Below are 15,696 nucleotides of genomic sequence, written 5' to 3'. Positions count from 1 at the left end.
CTGCATCCGCATTTTTTCTTACATTTATTCAACTAAAAGCTCACTGTAGAGCTATTTTGGCTACCACGCCCGCATGCTTGCCAGTCGGTGTTTCTTCAATGTCAGACATTCCCCATGAAAGTGGTCGGCAGTTTTATGTTGATTATTGCGATACTCAACAATATATTGCCTTAAATACCAATCCCATCTGTTCCGACAGCCTTACTGATGTCTCACTTGAAAATGCTCTTCGATAGATCATGTTCTACGTGTTACGCTCTGCATGCCATACTGGTCGGGATACACGTTGTCCTTGTCATCTCTTATATATCTCATTGGGAACATCATGTAACCCTCACATATACGCCAACGACCAGCAATTTTTGGTCTGTGGTACTGAGCGTTTCACTGCAAGCCTTTTACACAGTATGTGACCTCTTTGGCTGATAGACGTACCAATCAAAAGGCTTCATCCAGATCTACACGGCTGTCCTACTCTTCCTCATCCAACGGCTAGCAATTTCAAGGATGCTAGTACGCCGTCAGAAATTGACAGCCATTCACGATATCTCTGGTGCATGGGCGGGCATCGGCTCTGCACTCAGTAGTGTCTGGCAACAAATTGGCATCCCTGCCTCATGGTGGATGACTTCTGCTGTAACGGTCTACCTTGCAAGCATTTCTGTGCTACACGTCACCTCTTCCAGTCTTCTACAATTACAAACATTCAATACAATCATAACGACTTCTGTGCCAATAACACTGGCATGGCCGGACAACCTAGCATATTTCCCTGCCAATTCAAGCTACTCCTCCATATATGACGTGAACTGGTCTGCCATTACTGCATCCTTACCGGTTTTGAATCAATTGCCTGGAGTGGCCTTTACTGGATTATCCAATACTACAGTCTACGACACCCCACAAATAAATGCTACATCAGGAAATGCGATCGTAAATGCAACAACGATAACATCGCGTTGCGGAATACTTCCCAATATAACGTACTCTGTGGATTACACTCAAAATTATCCGGTGATCATGGCATATTCTTCTGTTGGCGGTGAAACGTTGCTTCAATTTCTCATACAGGGTGTTCCCTGTACGTCATCACAGTTTTGAATGGGTTTCTTCGTGTTTAGAAATGTCCATAGGGTCGGACCTGATACAAGTGGTTGACCCCGTACCCATTTCTCCAAATGCTAGCGACGTGAGGCTTCTCTGAATCCATCTCGTCGTGAATACTGCCTGACATTTATCTCACATCAGGCCTTCAATATTCAAAACCAGGCTGGCGTCGTCTTGATGGTGTCTACACTATTAGACATAGATCCCTCAGTGCAAGGGACGCTCGCTGTACCAGTACCTTGGGAAATGAGGAATTCTTGTGCGTCGGCTTCTTTGTAATACTTCCATGATAACATAGATATTTTGCAGCGGGGGTCCTCGAAGTCTATTTTATACAATGCTCGTTATCGACCATGAGCGCAGGAGTAGTGTTGGACATGCAAACCGACAGTTTGCAGAATCCCGTGTCTGCCTTGCAATCATCTGGGCAGCCATGGGAGACTAACACATGGACATCTAATGATTGGCAATCCGTGGTGTGTCAAAGCTCATTTCGAGTGGTCAAGACAGTTTGATGATGTACAACATACCCAAGATCGGTCAGGCTCTGGCTTTATCGAGCAGCAGTGGGTACTCATTTGCGGAAGTAGTGGAAGGAAATGTCACTTCCGAACCCTCAATAGCGGATGAGTTAAGACCTTGTCTTCACTCCTACACTGCAATCCCTTACCTATGGTTCGATTTTATAGGTATATCATGTCATTGGTAGGCTTAAATCTCACCGCCGAGTATTCCCAAGCTTCGCTGTGGGGTCTTCCCGTTCCTACCGCTGTTTTGAGCCCGGATAAACTCGAAGCTGCTATTGCACAAGTAGCCGCTCAAATCATCTGGATAGGTAAGCGGACCCGACTTTCGCCAGCATTGTCCTGCTTTCACTTTTGCTTATGCTATGCCCCACATTTAGCAGGGAAAATAGGCTCGTCTAATGGAGGACTTCCATCTGGGAACGGAATGACCTATGTCGACTAGGAGATAATTGGTCTACGTCTCAATGTCGGTTTGGACTGCACAGGACCTTTTTGCATTTGACTGATGAACCGTGTTGTAGATCAATATTCTTCCTGTGAGTCCGCGATAGTATCCACGCCATAGAAATTTATCGGAGATGAATTAATTCAGCTGTCCTGTGCGATATCTGCGTCGGCGATCATGATGGCATTCGCTTTATATATGACAAGAACATATAGCGTATCCAGCAACAGTCAAGCTGCCATCGAGAAGACAGGTGTATTGCAACTCTTGTGGCTGGGCCGTCATTCAGCTTCTGTCAACGAAGTTCTAGAAGATGTGGAGTATCCGACAGAGGCTAACCTGCGCAGCGCAGGCATGATTGATGTCTGTTTTTCGAAGACGATACCTGAACAGGAAGAGTTGAAGGATTCCACTGATTGCCTTGATCACGTTGACCACGGTCGTGACGATGTGATGTGAAACTGGCGTTAACATCTAGGTTCATCATTACTCTTTCTGTGATTCTTGCTTCTTGGTCACGGTACTATACAGTGATTCACCCAGAATTGAGTTTCGTCACTCAGCCACCGTTATGTAACCATGTTTCGCGCGGTCCCTCAGCATTTGTTCCTACTCGCTGAGGTGTATTTATTCTTGTACCTCGTATTTAGACTCATATTCACTTAGACTAGACTTGATCAAGTTTGCGCTTGCAGCCTTGCCAGTGAGTACGAATTTATGGTACTGCTAGAATAAAGTTTCACTGCTCGGACTTTCAAATAAGTCGAATTGTGACCGTTTACTATCGTTCAACACACTTGGAGGGAATCCAATGACGTCGCCGAATACACGAGCACCATACTAGATGCAAGTACTCCTACACCAGATGAACCAAAATCTAGGCGATGATGGACCAAGGAGGATGCCCAAGCTAAAGTCATCATCGGTCGAAACCTCTCAGGCTGCCGCCGTCGTACAGAATATGCTACTGTGCAATTGTTGATTCGTCCTCCCTAACAGTGCCTATTACACATTACCTTCCTTGAACTGTGGGCTACTATTTCTCATAATGCAACTGCTTTTTTTGGCCCCGAAAACTTTAACCCCCAGAGTGGGTTGAACCATACGGGCCCGGGCGCATTTGTCCCCGTCTCAAGTCTTTCCCATTTGGCTTTGGCAGGCTGTCAGCTGTCAGATCATTTCAGTGGTATTGAACTTACAGATTAATCATGGTTTGTCCAGGATAGTATCTAGCAAATGATTCTGCCCGGATATTTGTTCTGGGCTTTTCAAATCCTAGAACCCAAGGCCTAGAATGCGCTCATAGATAGGTGGGTATTCGAAGACAATGTTATTGCATACCCATGGGCCATAGCCGTTGTCGGTTATGTTTTTCCCCAGGTTGGATTTATGGCATACGAAAGAAGCCATGGCATATGTACATAACCTTTTGAGACTATGTATTGTCGGAAGCGTCCATCATGGTCCATTTCGTGCGTGCATTTTGGTATAGCTTGGTTTAGGAAGTAATGTAGTGAGCGTTTTGCAATGTGACATAAAAGCAGAGTACTTTTCCCTCCTCGACTGGCCAAAAAACAAAGGATGTAGTATAAACGGCACCATTCTAAGCCAAGAGTGCCTATCATTGTGCGCCTTCCTCGATCGGCCCGAGCTTTCTGCCTACAAAGTATTACCTGCATCGGTCGGAACTGGCAAGTCGACACGACCAGAAATCTTGTGACCCTGTCGAGTGACACAGTACTAGTGAGTATCAGTGTTGTTTTGTACTACACTTGCACCAGTTACATGCGGTCCCTTGCTGGCAGAAGATGATGTCTTCAAGATTGCCTCTCAATACTGCTGAAGATATACTGGTATCCACCTAATCTCGTCCAGTCCCCTAATGTGGGACAGCTTCCTGATTTCAATAAAGATCAGTCGGAAGACGACTCGTGACTCAGACGACTTGTGACTCGTCGAACATCAACTGCAAGATACTCACCACTTGCGGAATGTCAAAGCGAGGGTACCGGTATCCGGTTAACGAAAAGACTGAAAAAACTGAATGCTGACTTGGATCTCTCCGAAGATCGATTCTCAGGGGATGAAGCAGTATTAGAAGGAGGGAAGGTCTTCCTTGAATAGTCGACAAGTTAGGGGATACTATCAGGGACAAAGCTCATGTGCACTGGCAACCCGCGATGCTGCAAGCGTCTGTGTGATTACTGTTATGTTGCTATTCCAACAGATCCGGGCTGGCAATTGTCAGGAGGTCCTGACTGGATCCGGAATCATGGTAAGTTCTGGGCACTCACTCGTCACAAGACAAGCTGTCTTGGTGTATTGACTTCCTGAAGACATCGTGTTCATCCGGTAAACGAATAAGCATCAAGTGCAAGGGCTGGCGACCTTGAACACTTGCAGAATGATGAACACCATGTCTTTTCAGAACGAAAGACGTCTAGGAGGGTTTACTGGGAAACGAATTGTGATTATCGTTCCTGTTGAAGGACCGCGGAGTTTCAAAAGCAAAGCTTCAACATTACATTACCTCTTTGGTCTTGACTTTCGAGCAGCTTTAGAAGCGAGTGAAGCATATTCTTACCCTTTTCTTTGTTCTCAGGTGCACGAATTGCTCGCGGATGGCCTTGAAGTTTCCAACACGCTGTGCCCTTCTATCTAATTGCACAACGGGTTCGGTTGCCAGATCATCTGGGACGAGCTGATGTTCAACATACGCGAAGCAAGAATACAAGTACTACAAGTCTGGGATTCTGGCAATCTGCTGGTTAGTATTGTCAAGTGTCTCTTGTGGTAATAATGAAGGGCTATGTTATACCGGGTGAGCCCATTCCGAACGTATTGAAATGCATATTTCATGTGTTAGTAGGAATCACCTTCATGGACGAACTGTAGTTCCGTGGTACCTCATGGTACACTTGCTATAAGCTTTGCCATCATATGGGGTCAGATTCCCCAAAATGAAAGCGTTCTGTTCGGAAGTATATGTCATGGGGTTGTTCATTAACTCCATACCCTCCTGTCGGCTCTTGAGGTATAGCTAATCATGAGGTTGCCCAATTCTGCTAGTTGTCTACTTCATTGTCCTCAGCAATATAAAAGGGGTGTTGGTTTGTGCCCACTTTCCTCAGTACTTTCATTTTATCACCTCAAGAAAGCAATGGCGCATTACTCAAAGTTTCTCCTGTTGAGTGCACTGTTAGCGTTATCCGCTCTCGTCTCTGGGTTGGGCACATCCTGCTCAGCACCGTTGGGTAGTGGAACAGCGGGTCCAGGTGATCCGTATTGGTTTCAGACCATCAAGCATCAAGGAACTTCGGCTTTCAACTCAGACCCGAGTTCTTACCAGGTTTTCAGGAATGTCAAGGATTTCGGAGCCAAGGGTGATGGTTTCACCGATGATACTGCTGCTATCAAGCAGGTTAATTTTGTTTATCCCAAGCATTAACTTACTCGTATCTCCAGCTCGGCCATGTCCTCCGGTGGACGTTGCGGCGGCGGATCTTGTGATTCTTCTACGTCAGTGCAAAGCGTCGCTGATTCTTCGTGAATACATTGACCGATTGTGGCATTTAGCGTTACTCCGGCTATCGTGTATTTCCCTGCGGGGTATGTTTGTTCGTTCACATCAAGAGATGCCTGCTGACCAACGGACAGGACTTACCTCGTCTCCTCGGCGATTGACACATACTACTACACTCAGATTATCGGAGATGCAAAGCAACCTCCAACTCTCCTTGCCAACTCGTCTTTCAATGGATTTGCAGTCATCGGTACCTGATCCGACATTTTCAGTGTGGACGCCGTCTTACATAAATTCTACCCAGATGCTGATCCTTACATTCCCAATGGCTGGGGCGCTCAATGGTTCACCAACCAGAATAACTTGTGCGCCATTTTTTTTCTCCGAACGGTGCAGCATAGCTCATGAACGTCTAGCTATCGTTCCATTCGCAACTTGATAATCGACCTTAGGCAAATCCCTGCATCGACTTCTGCAATTGGTTTGCACTGGCAGGTTTCGCAAGCCACTTCGCTCATCAATATTGTGGTCGAGATGTCCACTGCTTCTAATAACAAACACCAAGGAATGTTCATGGAGAATGGGAGGTGAGATACTCGCCTTCTTATCTTGATTCTTGATTCCCAACCTATCACTACCAGTGGTGGTTTTATGGGAGGTGAGCATTATAAATCTGTCTTCATACAAGAATGAGAATATCAAATTTACATGTCAGACATCATATTCAACGGAGGTAAATCCGTATCATCGCTTTAGTGATTTTTTTGTAACATTCTGTCAGGAAAGTACGGAATCCAAGTCGGTAACCAGCAGTTTACGGTTCGTAATCTGACGGTCAATAATGCCGCAACTGGTTTGTTCTCTCGTCTATCAATATGTTGTCATATACTGAATACACATATCGATCGGCAGCTGTCTCTGGCATCTGGAATTGGGGTAACGATCAGCTTATTGAAGCTATGCAGTTCTCACATTCTTCCAGGATTCGCATTTCAAGGAGTCACGATCAACAATTGTCAAGTATGCGTTGAACTTGTAAATATTACCACAGAGAATTGACAGATAACAGCTCGGCTTTGACCTGGCTACCGGTGGAACGACAATAAGCAATCAGGTTCGCCTTCACAAGTTTTGCATTTGCAAGTAGCTGAATACTCTCTAGACCGTCGGTTCAGAGGCTATCATCGATGCAGTTGTGACCAATACCCCCATTTTCGTTCGCTCTTCGGTAGCGAGCAATGGTCGATTGGCCGGCTCCCTCGTTCTCAATAACATTAAGTTGAACAATGTTACCACTGCAGTTGGTGTTGCAGACGGAACCACCGTTCTTGCTGGTGGTACCACGACAATCGCTTCCTGGGGTCAAGGAAACGTGTATTCTGGAACCAGTGGGTCCAAGAGTTTTGTACAAGGAAACATCGTATCTGCGAACAAGCCCTCTGTACTTTTGGATAGCGCTGGACGAATCTTTGGAAAGGCTCATCCTCAGTATGCGAACTACGCCGTCAATCAATTCATCAGCATGAAGAGCCAGGGTGCAAAAGGCGACGGTTACACAGATGACACTGCCATTATTCAAAACGTCTTTAATGAGGTGTGTTTTGTTACCTTGCCCCGCCGAAATCAAGTTGACACATTTCATCAGTACGCTGGATGCAAGATCATCTTCTTCGATGCAGGAACGTATTATGTGACCAATACCATCACCATCCCCGCCGGAGCTCAGATCGTCGGCGAAGCCTGGTCAGTCATCATGGCTGGTGGGAGTGCTTTCAGCGATCAGAAAAACCCTCGTGTGGTTATTAAAGCAGGTGCAGCGAACTCTCAAGGTGTCCTGGAGATCAGCGATATGGTCTTCACCACTGCAGGTCCTAGTACGCATGGAAATGATCTGTCTTATTTCTGAAGCTGATCTTTCACAGCTCCTGGTGCCATAATGATCGAGTGGAACGTGCATGATCCATCTGGTCAGCAAGCAGCTGCAGGAATGTGGGATAGCCATATTAGGTTGGTTTTGGTTCTCTTGTGAAAATTTGAGATGCGTTAACGACGATGGTACAGGTTGGGTGGTGGTAAATCTCTTGAGATTTACTGATGGAGAAGCGTTTTGACTTTTCCTTGTCAGCTGCCGGAACGAATATGCAGTATTCGCAATGTCCCTCAGGCTCTGTCAATAGTGCCTGCCAGGCTGCTTTCCTTGGGATCCATTTGACTTCTGGATCGAGTGCATATCTTGAAGTATGAGGATTGAAAGCCTCTCAAACTTCTCTAATTTGATATTGTCGCATAGGGTACATGGGTCTGGGTTGCCGACCACGACCTTGATACTTCCGGCTCCTCTGACATCTCGATCTTCACGGGTCGCGGGATTCTTTCCGAGTCTCTTGGTCCGGTATGGCTTATTGGCACATGTGCGTGGCTTTTGTGGCTCTTGTAATCTTGCCCTGACAACTTGACCTAGCTTGTGAGTGATCACCAGACCGGGACATCATCACAATGCTTATCAAAGTAGCTGAACACGCTGCGCTGTACCAATATAGCCTAGTGAACGCTCAGAACCACTATATCGGCTTTGCCCAGACTGAAACGGTATGGACTGATTTTCTATCATGTTCATTCTATCTTATGCCGCTCAAGCCATATTACCAACCCTCTCCGGCTGCGCCAGCACCCTATAGCACTGTCTCATCCTACAATGACCCTATCTTTTCGAGTTCGATCAACATGGCCTGGGGAATGTACATTCAGTCTTCAAACAACATCATCATATTTGGTATTCACTCCAACTTTGTCTGCTCTTGCACGCCTCTAATAATCACACATACAGGAGCGGGCTTTTATAACTTCTTCCAAGTGAGTGGACTGCGCTATCTGATATTGATATTTCGCTGCTCATCCAAATCGATTGTTCGTTCAGAATTATAGCCAGAACTGTTTGACCAACAACACCTGCCAAGCCCAAATCTTCAACGTCGATTCCGCGTCAAACGTCACTGCATACAGTGTATCAACCATAGGTATTACTTACCAGCTCAGCGTATCACAGAATGGGGTCATCCGCTCTAGCGATAATGCCGATGGGTTCCAAGAAACTTTCACAGCCTGGAACAAGTAGGAAAGTCCAATTGAATACTGTACTATATTTCGAAACATTATACGAGAAGTTTGGTTCCAGTAATACACTTGTAGTCCCTGCGCGAGAGCATCCGAATTCATAACTACACGAAAATTTCGTAGATGGTGTCATGAAGAAAGGTAAACAAGTTCCGGGAAACTGTTGTAACAGAGCTAGTTGAGAGTAAGAATTTGCATACGCTCCTCTCGTGTGGCATACAAGAGCAAGTAAGGGAATCCGTCAGCTTTTCGCTTAGCAGCTGCTTCACGAATTTGCTGAGCATACGCCATGTGAATAGTTGGCATGGACGCTGTAATTCCTTTCCAGGTCTCTTCATCAGTGATCCAGGAGGCATTCTTTATCAGGGTATCAAAGACCGCGTTTGGAACATCAACAGCAAGCATCGGCAACCCATTCTGCACTGCTGTTTTAAGGTGCCCGACCCTTTCGTACGCTAAACAAACGTCAGACGACTTGAAATTACTAAATCTGTAATTGGCATTACCTCGATCGAGAAGGATTTGTTTGACATGCTTTTTCTGCTTCTTCGCATCGACGGGTAGAATGAGTTGTACTTCAGGGGCAGATGCGTCCTTGGATGGTGCAAGAACCATAAGGGTATCAGGGTAGCCAGGTGAGCCTGAGGTAGCCAAATCTACGCGTTTCTGCTCAGCAATTTGGTGTTGAAGCCAGCCGACAAGATCTTGACGTGAAACTGTTCTTCAATTAGCCCAGAAAGATGAAAAAGTTCAGAGAATCCAAACCTTCGTAAACTGTGCCCTTCAAGATGCTTTTCACTTTGAAAGCGGCCTGCTCGCGGCGCACGGTGCGGGGTCGAGGATAAATGGCAAATCTTATGCCAAACGTCAGCGTAGATGTTGAGTTATTATGTTTTTAACTTACAGTATTCCTTCGCGTGCGCACAGGTCGACATGACTTTCAAGTTCAGGTTCCATGAGATTAGCATCATACATGATATCTGCGCTGATGTTGTTTTGCCACAATAAAGAAGCAACTTCTAAACGGTCCTGCAAGTAGCCTGTCTGATATGAAAGGACGTAGACGTCGCATCTCCGAGGGCTCCAGAAACCGAATGACCGCTGTTCCTTAATGAGTGCTTTGATAGAGGTGCTCTGGAAGGCCGCTAAGACCATTGCAATCTTCTCAAGAGCGATTTGTGCGGCGAATGCACAGATAGGCTCTGACCTAGGTTTCGGATTGGAATACTGAGCAATAAGATTGTCGTATCTATATAGATGTCAAGCAACACCAATTTCAACCTCAGATTACATACCGTCCAGCTGCAGCAAGAACGTCCAGCCGCCTAGTTCGTCTGACCACTTCAATGCGCACTCCTTCCTTGAAATGTATGTGATGAGCGCCCCACATCAATGGATGGAAGAAGACGGGGGAAGAGAAGCCCGCTGATGTGGCAAACTGAATCGTTTGCTTGATTTCCTCTACGGCGGGCTTCATGACCGTAACAAGGGTGGGCGAAACTTTCTCAAGTTTGGATAGAAGAGTGTCGATGTCCTCATCTATTTCTGCAATTAGCTCGTGCACATAGACACATGTCCTTACATTACCTATTTCAGCAAGGGCTTCTAATTCATCTGTCGTACTTCTCAAGAGGCCTTTCTTCAACAGCGATACTCGTTTTTGTGGAGCAGTAGACTTCGACTGATTGATGATTTCTATGACTGAAGAACGGAGCTCCTCCGGAATACGATTCAAAGCAAGATCCGCGACTAGTTCCATGTCAGTGAACATCAGGAAAACACAAAAGGCTTCATACTCCTAGAATGAGAGATATGAATCTCGTAGTTCTGAGCAAGGTTTGGGAAACTGTTCAAGCAATTACTGAGAAGAATGAGGAACTCGGCACCAGCTGCCATCAGCCCATGCTTGGTATCGGGAGTGATGACGTCAAGAACCGCTGCTTTTGTAGCCTTTGGATGTCCTGGAGCAGAGCTGTAGATGGAACCCTTATTAAAAACACGTTTTGAAGGAGCTTGGAGAGACTCACTTTGGCCGATAGATATTCGTGATATGGAATCGCTTGATTCTTCGCAGGCCGGCTCGTGCAGCCAATCGAGCGAAAGGTACTAGTGCGTTGTTTGGCAAGCAAACCATTTCTCCGTGACGATCAATGAAAGTGGCATGGTTCTGGTTCTCTTCAGCATTCGATAACGGTAGTAAAAGCGGAGGTTCCATGTCAACTGCGCCATGAAGTCTAAAGATGGCTGCGATTCGGTCCTCGACGATGTCGTTCAGGTGCGCGTGCTCGGGAATTTCAGCTTCGATGTCATACAAATAGCTTCTAGAATGATTGACAGGCTGGTTAAACAAAGCAGACAACACGCCCTGGTGGTATGGAGAGTCCGGTTTAGCTGCCGCTTGCGCATAAGCATAATCGATCTTCGTACGGATATGTACATACTCATCATCCGCAGAGCTCCTTTGAAATATTCATCCTCTACTCTGGGAGGGAGAAGAGGGCTCTGTGAGAGCTCCAGTGCAGTTGGGCGCTCGGTGGGGTCATGGCGAAGGAGCGCAGAAATAACTACAACGATTCAGTGCATTAGACTACCGTCAACCGATTTAAACCAACTTTGTTTTTGGCTGGAACGGTGAAGGTCCCAGTCTCGAGGGAAGTATACCTCGGGCTTCCTTAGGTCTTCGAGCACAGCTATACGCTCCGCTCCCGTGGAAAAAGGAAAGTTCATCTCGAAGAAAACAATCTAAGAAGAATTACTAAGGCTATGTTCGATGGATTCTCAAAGCTTGCTCACCCCCAAACTATACATGTCGGCTTTGTTATGATTGCGGGGTCCTCGCTTCCTAGACTGGACTTCGGGAGCGATGTACAACTTAGTTCCAACCTCTGTTCAGTGTCAGCGATAATTATTGTTGAACGATTTGTGACAAACCGAGTGTCAGTTCACAGTCTGAATGGACAACAGATGGTGATAGATCTGAGGGGTCAACAGCAGCTAAGCTTGACGTCGCCAAACCAAAGTCTCCGACTGATTATGACGTTTAATCCAGTGCTCAAGATTTACATTTCAAGTACTTACCTTTGCAGTCCCCTTTCCCATCTGAGTGAAGGGTGAGCATATCAGAACAGATGGTAGGAGTAGTGCATACCAATGAAGATGTTCGTGAGCTTGATGTCTCGGTGAAGCTGGCGTGACATGAGAAACAGACAGAAAGTCAAATGAGATTCCACATACAATACCCATGCTACCCATGTGCACCAAGGCATCGAGGATTTGGTAAAACAACCGCCAAGCCTCCTCTTCAGACAAACCCTCTGCCACTCGCTAGACGACAATCATTCAATCAATTCATGTCAAATCTGTGTAACGAATGTCGCACTTCTTTCAGAGTCTGACGCTCAACAAATTCCTGAGAGAAGATATTGAATCATTGGAGACGCTCATGGTGTACAGATCTTACCATCTGTATGTACAACGTTCGGGGCTGGATAGGATCCTTCGGAATATCCTCGTACTCCGAGGAAAAGAGATTTCCAAAATCTCCATCGCTGTCATCGTCCTCTTCATCATCTTCGTGGTTATCATTCTTGATCTCGGGCCGTGTGAAATGGATGCTCGGAAAGGACGTCTTATTGGAGCCATAATCGTCCAGCTCTTCCAATTTTACCTTGAATGGATCAGATGTCTCGCTCTCGTATGCTTTGGGCACAGATGTCATGGCACCCTCAGTGAAAGAATCAGATCCAGTGTCAGAGTATGAAGACATTATGCTTGAATTTGACTCGTTGAACTCAACCCACGTCGTGTAATATCGGACGATGAAACGATGCGACAGCCGACTTAGAGCGTTCACTTCGCGGAACAGCTTGTTGTCGTCCTTATCTGATCGTAAGCGGATCTTTTTGACTATACATCGGCGCAAGGTCTATTAGATAGCCGTTTCTTGAATTCACAACCACATACCTGCATAGATGCGATTGTCAATCTTGTTTCGAGCTTTAACAACAGATCCAAAGGCACCCCTGCCCTGGATACTAGGGTCAACAAGGGAATAGGGAATTATATACATTACAATACCAAAAGTTCGAGCTCCTCCCAATCCTCCTTCCAACGACTGGCCGGAGCAGTGCGCTGAGGAACTCGGAAGTAGTCACTCTCTGGAGAGCCAAAGTATCCGTTGGGTCTCGGCGTCCTGAGATCTGGAGGAATAGGTGAGGTGAAAGACATGGAAATAAACTGTCAATGTTACCGGTACTAACGAATGGAATTGATGTGGGGATTCCGATTCGTCGTGGGCATTGGAGAGGCGCTGCTGATGCCAGTTCCGCTAAAAGGCTCAAGCAGGAAACTTTCTTTGCATGCATCAACATATTCAGCGCACATGTTCGGAGAGTAGGAGAAAGAGCCGCTGAAAAGCGAAATAAGTTCCCACACAACAAGCGACAGGACATGGATTACCAGCTTGCACAGCTTCATTGGGATCACTGAACTGCCTCATGACATCTCTTCCATTGACCATTTGCATGAAAATTACTCCAACGCTGTGTATATCGCGTCCCCGAGTATATGATAGAACGGACTCAAGGACATCTTTGGATAGCCTGCAATGGTCGTTCAGATGAAGATCCCTGATGTACCCACATCACCTACCAAGGCGTAGGACGTATATAATCTTCCTCGTTTACATTCGATATGCCGTTACCAAACGTATTAGACTTATGGTAGTCCTTCAAGCGTGCGTGATAACCAACTTTTCCCATCCTGACCATCTTGGTGTGGGTTCTATTCTCTCTCGTAGCAAGATAAATGCAAGAAATGTCAAGACCTAGATCGATATCAGTTATTGTGTAGGGTCAAAACTCAGGTCATACCTCTGTGAATTATGTCCGCCGAATGGACTGCGTTTAGGGCGGACAGAATCTGACCAAGATATTCCTAGGGGAGTCAAAGTATCTCAATGCTACGATAATGTTCAAGAGACTGCATGACAAACCGATGCTCGATCTTCTCGAAGACGTTCACAATCCTCAAGAACGTCTTGCAACGTTAACGCAGGCCTTTGTTCGGAAAGAATGGTCAAACGCGGTGGAGCGCCAGAATAAGGAAAGTTCAGTTTGACAGCAAGAGTACTTAGAAGGTTCGGGTGCTGAATATCGATTAGCTTCTGGATTTCAGCTTCTGCTGTGTATAACTTTTTCTTCCCTGGAGAAAATCAGGGAGTTGCCTTAGAATGAGGCGCATTGATCTGACCTTGAGTGCTTGTGTAGTAGTCCGAGTTGAAACTGATGGTGTGAACCTCGAGGGGTAGTGTTGCGTTCACGTCATCACACAACGGATCTGCAAGGTATGTGATGCCAAGACACTCTTCCTCGACGAGGTAAATATTCTAGATGATACAGATGCAAACTAAACTGACCTTTCCGCGGATGAAACATCTTGACGGCATTGAAACGTACTCCCCTGAATTCAATTTCATCTGGAAAGGACTCTGTGAGGGTGTCTCCCGAAGAGGGAACTTCAGTAGCATCAGATTGCGCCCTTCGCCGAGCTGCCTTATACTGCATCTCCTTTGCAAGTATATGTCTCTGCGCATCAGCCTGAATCTGTTCTTGAAGTTCTTCAGCACGTTGAGCTGCTAACTCGAACTCCCTTTCAGCCTCTTCCTCCTCTCGTCGTTTGCGTTCCTGATTCAGATCTCAATGCATTTCAGTAAGACAATGATGGCGTATATACCTTCTCTTCTTCCACAGCACGCTTCGTCATCTCGGTGGCAAGAGAGCCGGAGGATTCAATGGCGGGATGGACGTGATCAGACAGCCACTCCTGAGCCGATGTGATGATCTAGTCGCAACAAAAACGCTGTGAGTGACGCAAAGACAGCTTGGACAAGTGAATATATGCGCACCTGGAAGACCATTTCAGATCCCCGGAGCATCTGAGCCTCAGAATGAATAGCCTTTTGAAGAGTTATCTCATGATCATGGTCGATACCGCGAGGCTTCTGTATAGTGAATATTGGAGTTGCAAGGGTGGGATATGTTTTAGGTAGTCTGATGAGATATCGTTAGGACAAATATATATAAGCACCAGGGTTGCCTGACTTGATATGTAAGTGGAAGTAAACCTTGGAGGCGTGAATTGGATCGGGGTGGGTGACTTTGATAATGAATTCGGGCAATCTGGTGGCTCCCTAGATATGGATATACACATTGACGAAGTAATTCAAGAAAATGAGCAGACAGACCTTCCAAGCCTTAGGCGGTGGGGGCTCAAAAAAATCTGTATCATAAATGGATTTTAATGCAGTGATTTCGAGTTGTTGGAGTTCTTCAGTTGTTTCCATTGTGAATATGGATGAAAGGCAAGAACGCGTTGCGCGTGGGTAATGCTAGACGTGTATGAGGGTCCTGTGGACCTCAGCACCTCAAGCGATCATGGCCAAAACTCTGTGCTGGAAAGGCGTGGTGATCAAAGCGTTCTAAAAACAGGAATTGATTGATGTAATATGGCTCATGGCCGACTCATGTGGAGTCACCAGTACGGCTGTTTGGCTTTATTTTCTAACAGCTTCTAATCCTAATAGGCGTCAACAAACATCTACTTACACGGTTTAAAAATACGACTTGACATTTTGAGGGCCAATTCAAACCGGTGGCATACGCAAATCTAGGTGTTCAGACATCGGAATTTAAGAAGGTATGTTGAACACATGTGATGAGGGTAAGCAGCGTACTGGTCACGATCGAATCACCGAAGACGTTCAAAAGATGTTGCTGATATCATTTTTAGGATTCGTACATGAAACCTTTTGATATCACGAGTCACGCCGTGGTTGTATTCAGTGGATCCTAGGGTAAATCGTGAAAATTTATACTTCAATGCAACTCTAATGAACATACACCAAGATTTACACCATCAACAGGGGCAGGCTTATTCTGTGATTTGCGGGCTCTGTTATAGATGATTTGGCTTGACTGCGG

The 15,696-nt window shown here is 46.0% G+C and overlaps 3 protein-coding genes across 3 annotated transcripts; 2 read left to right on the top strand and 1 right to left on the bottom strand.

Annotated features, from left to right (window-relative positions):
• Positions 1 to 2,538, top strand: EDB93DRAFT_1340264 (uncharacterized protein; the record flags this gene model as incomplete). The annotated part of the gene is made up of 10 exons (XM_041455446.1): positions 1 to 405; positions 457 to 1,081; positions 1,134 to 1,189; positions 1,249 to 1,366; positions 1,417 to 1,583; positions 1,643 to 1,737; positions 1,797 to 1,942; positions 2,015 to 2,067; positions 2,156 to 2,170; positions 2,200 to 2,538. The coding sequence occupies exons 1-10, from the start codon at positions 208 to 210 to the stop codon at positions 2,536 to 2,538; spliced, it is 1,812 nt and encodes a 603-aa protein (XP_041302525.1). The 5' UTR covers positions 1 to 207.
• A 2,701-nt stretch (positions 2,539 to 5,239) lies between these two features.
• Positions 5,240 to 8,919, top strand: EDB93DRAFT_1311475 (glycoside hydrolase family 55 protein; the record flags this gene model as incomplete). Its single annotated transcript, XM_041454836.1, has 21 exons — positions 5,240 to 5,496; positions 5,545 to 5,598; positions 5,656 to 5,688; positions 5,737 to 5,852; positions 5,907 to 5,967; positions 6,019 to 6,189; positions 6,244 to 6,260; positions 6,318 to 6,335; positions 6,384 to 6,455; positions 6,515 to 6,538; positions 6,585 to 6,622; positions 6,672 to 6,716; positions 6,765 to 7,196; positions 7,248 to 7,476; positions 7,525 to 7,613; positions 7,748 to 7,840; positions 7,893 to 8,013; positions 8,115 to 8,191; positions 8,240 to 8,375; positions 8,430 to 8,455; positions 8,520 to 8,919. 21 exons carry the CDS (start codon positions 5,240 to 5,242, stop codon positions 8,715 to 8,717), a joined length of 2,307 nt encoding a protein of 768 aa, XP_041302524.1. The 3' UTR covers positions 8,718 to 8,919.
• EDB93DRAFT_1177929 (kinase-like domain-containing protein) lies at positions 8,704 to 15,225 on the bottom strand. The gene is made up of 30 exons (XM_041450574.1): positions 14,961 to 15,225; positions 14,818 to 14,906; positions 14,622 to 14,766; positions 14,450 to 14,557; positions 14,133 to 14,400; positions 13,967 to 14,080; positions 13,710 to 13,918; positions 13,588 to 13,651; positions 13,367 to 13,541; positions 13,175 to 13,317; positions 12,966 to 13,124; positions 12,794 to 12,915; positions 12,680 to 12,743; positions 12,177 to 12,622; positions 12,096 to 12,125; positions 11,951 to 12,040; positions 11,865 to 11,901; positions 11,795 to 11,815; positions 11,648 to 11,743; positions 11,510 to 11,601; positions 11,329 to 11,458; positions 11,158 to 11,280; positions 10,744 to 11,107; positions 10,513 to 10,688; positions 10,304 to 10,465; positions 10,012 to 10,255; positions 9,621 to 9,965; positions 9,482 to 9,570; positions 9,223 to 9,432; positions 8,704 to 9,171 (listed from the first exon to the last, which is right to left on the bottom strand). The coding sequence occupies exons 1-30, from the start codon at positions 15,057 to 15,059 to the stop codon at positions 8,891 to 8,893; spliced, it is 4,695 nt and encodes a 1,564-aa protein (XP_041302523.1). The 5' UTR covers positions 15,060 to 15,225; the 3' UTR covers positions 8,704 to 8,890.
• Between the last annotated feature and the right edge of the window lie 471 nt (positions 15,226 to 15,696).

This window comes from Suillus bovinus, assembly GCF_016758785.1.
Source record: "Suillus bovinus strain UH-Sbo-P2 chromosome Unknown EDB93scaffold_93, whole genome shotgun sequence".
In the NCBI taxonomy this organism is placed as follows: domain Eukaryota; kingdom Fungi; phylum Basidiomycota; class Agaricomycetes; order Boletales; family Suillaceae; genus Suillus; species Suillus bovinus.
Note: the sequence above shows the minus strand (reverse complement) of the source record. Positions and strands in the feature narration are given on the sequence as shown.

Coding starts and splice junctions, on each gene's coding strand:
- EDB93DRAFT_1177929 (XM_041450574.1), bottom strand. CDS start 15,059: ATGGAAACAACTGAAGAACTCCAACAACTCGAAATCACTGCATTAAAA. Junction 10,689..10,743: donor ACGAATATCTATCGGCCAAA/GTGAGTCTCTCC, acceptor TTCCATCTACAG/CTCTGCTCCAGGACATCCAA. Junction 10,466..10,512: donor TCATATCTCTCATTCTAGGA/GTATGAAGCCTT, acceptor ACATGGAACTAG/TCGCGGATCTTGCTTTGAAT.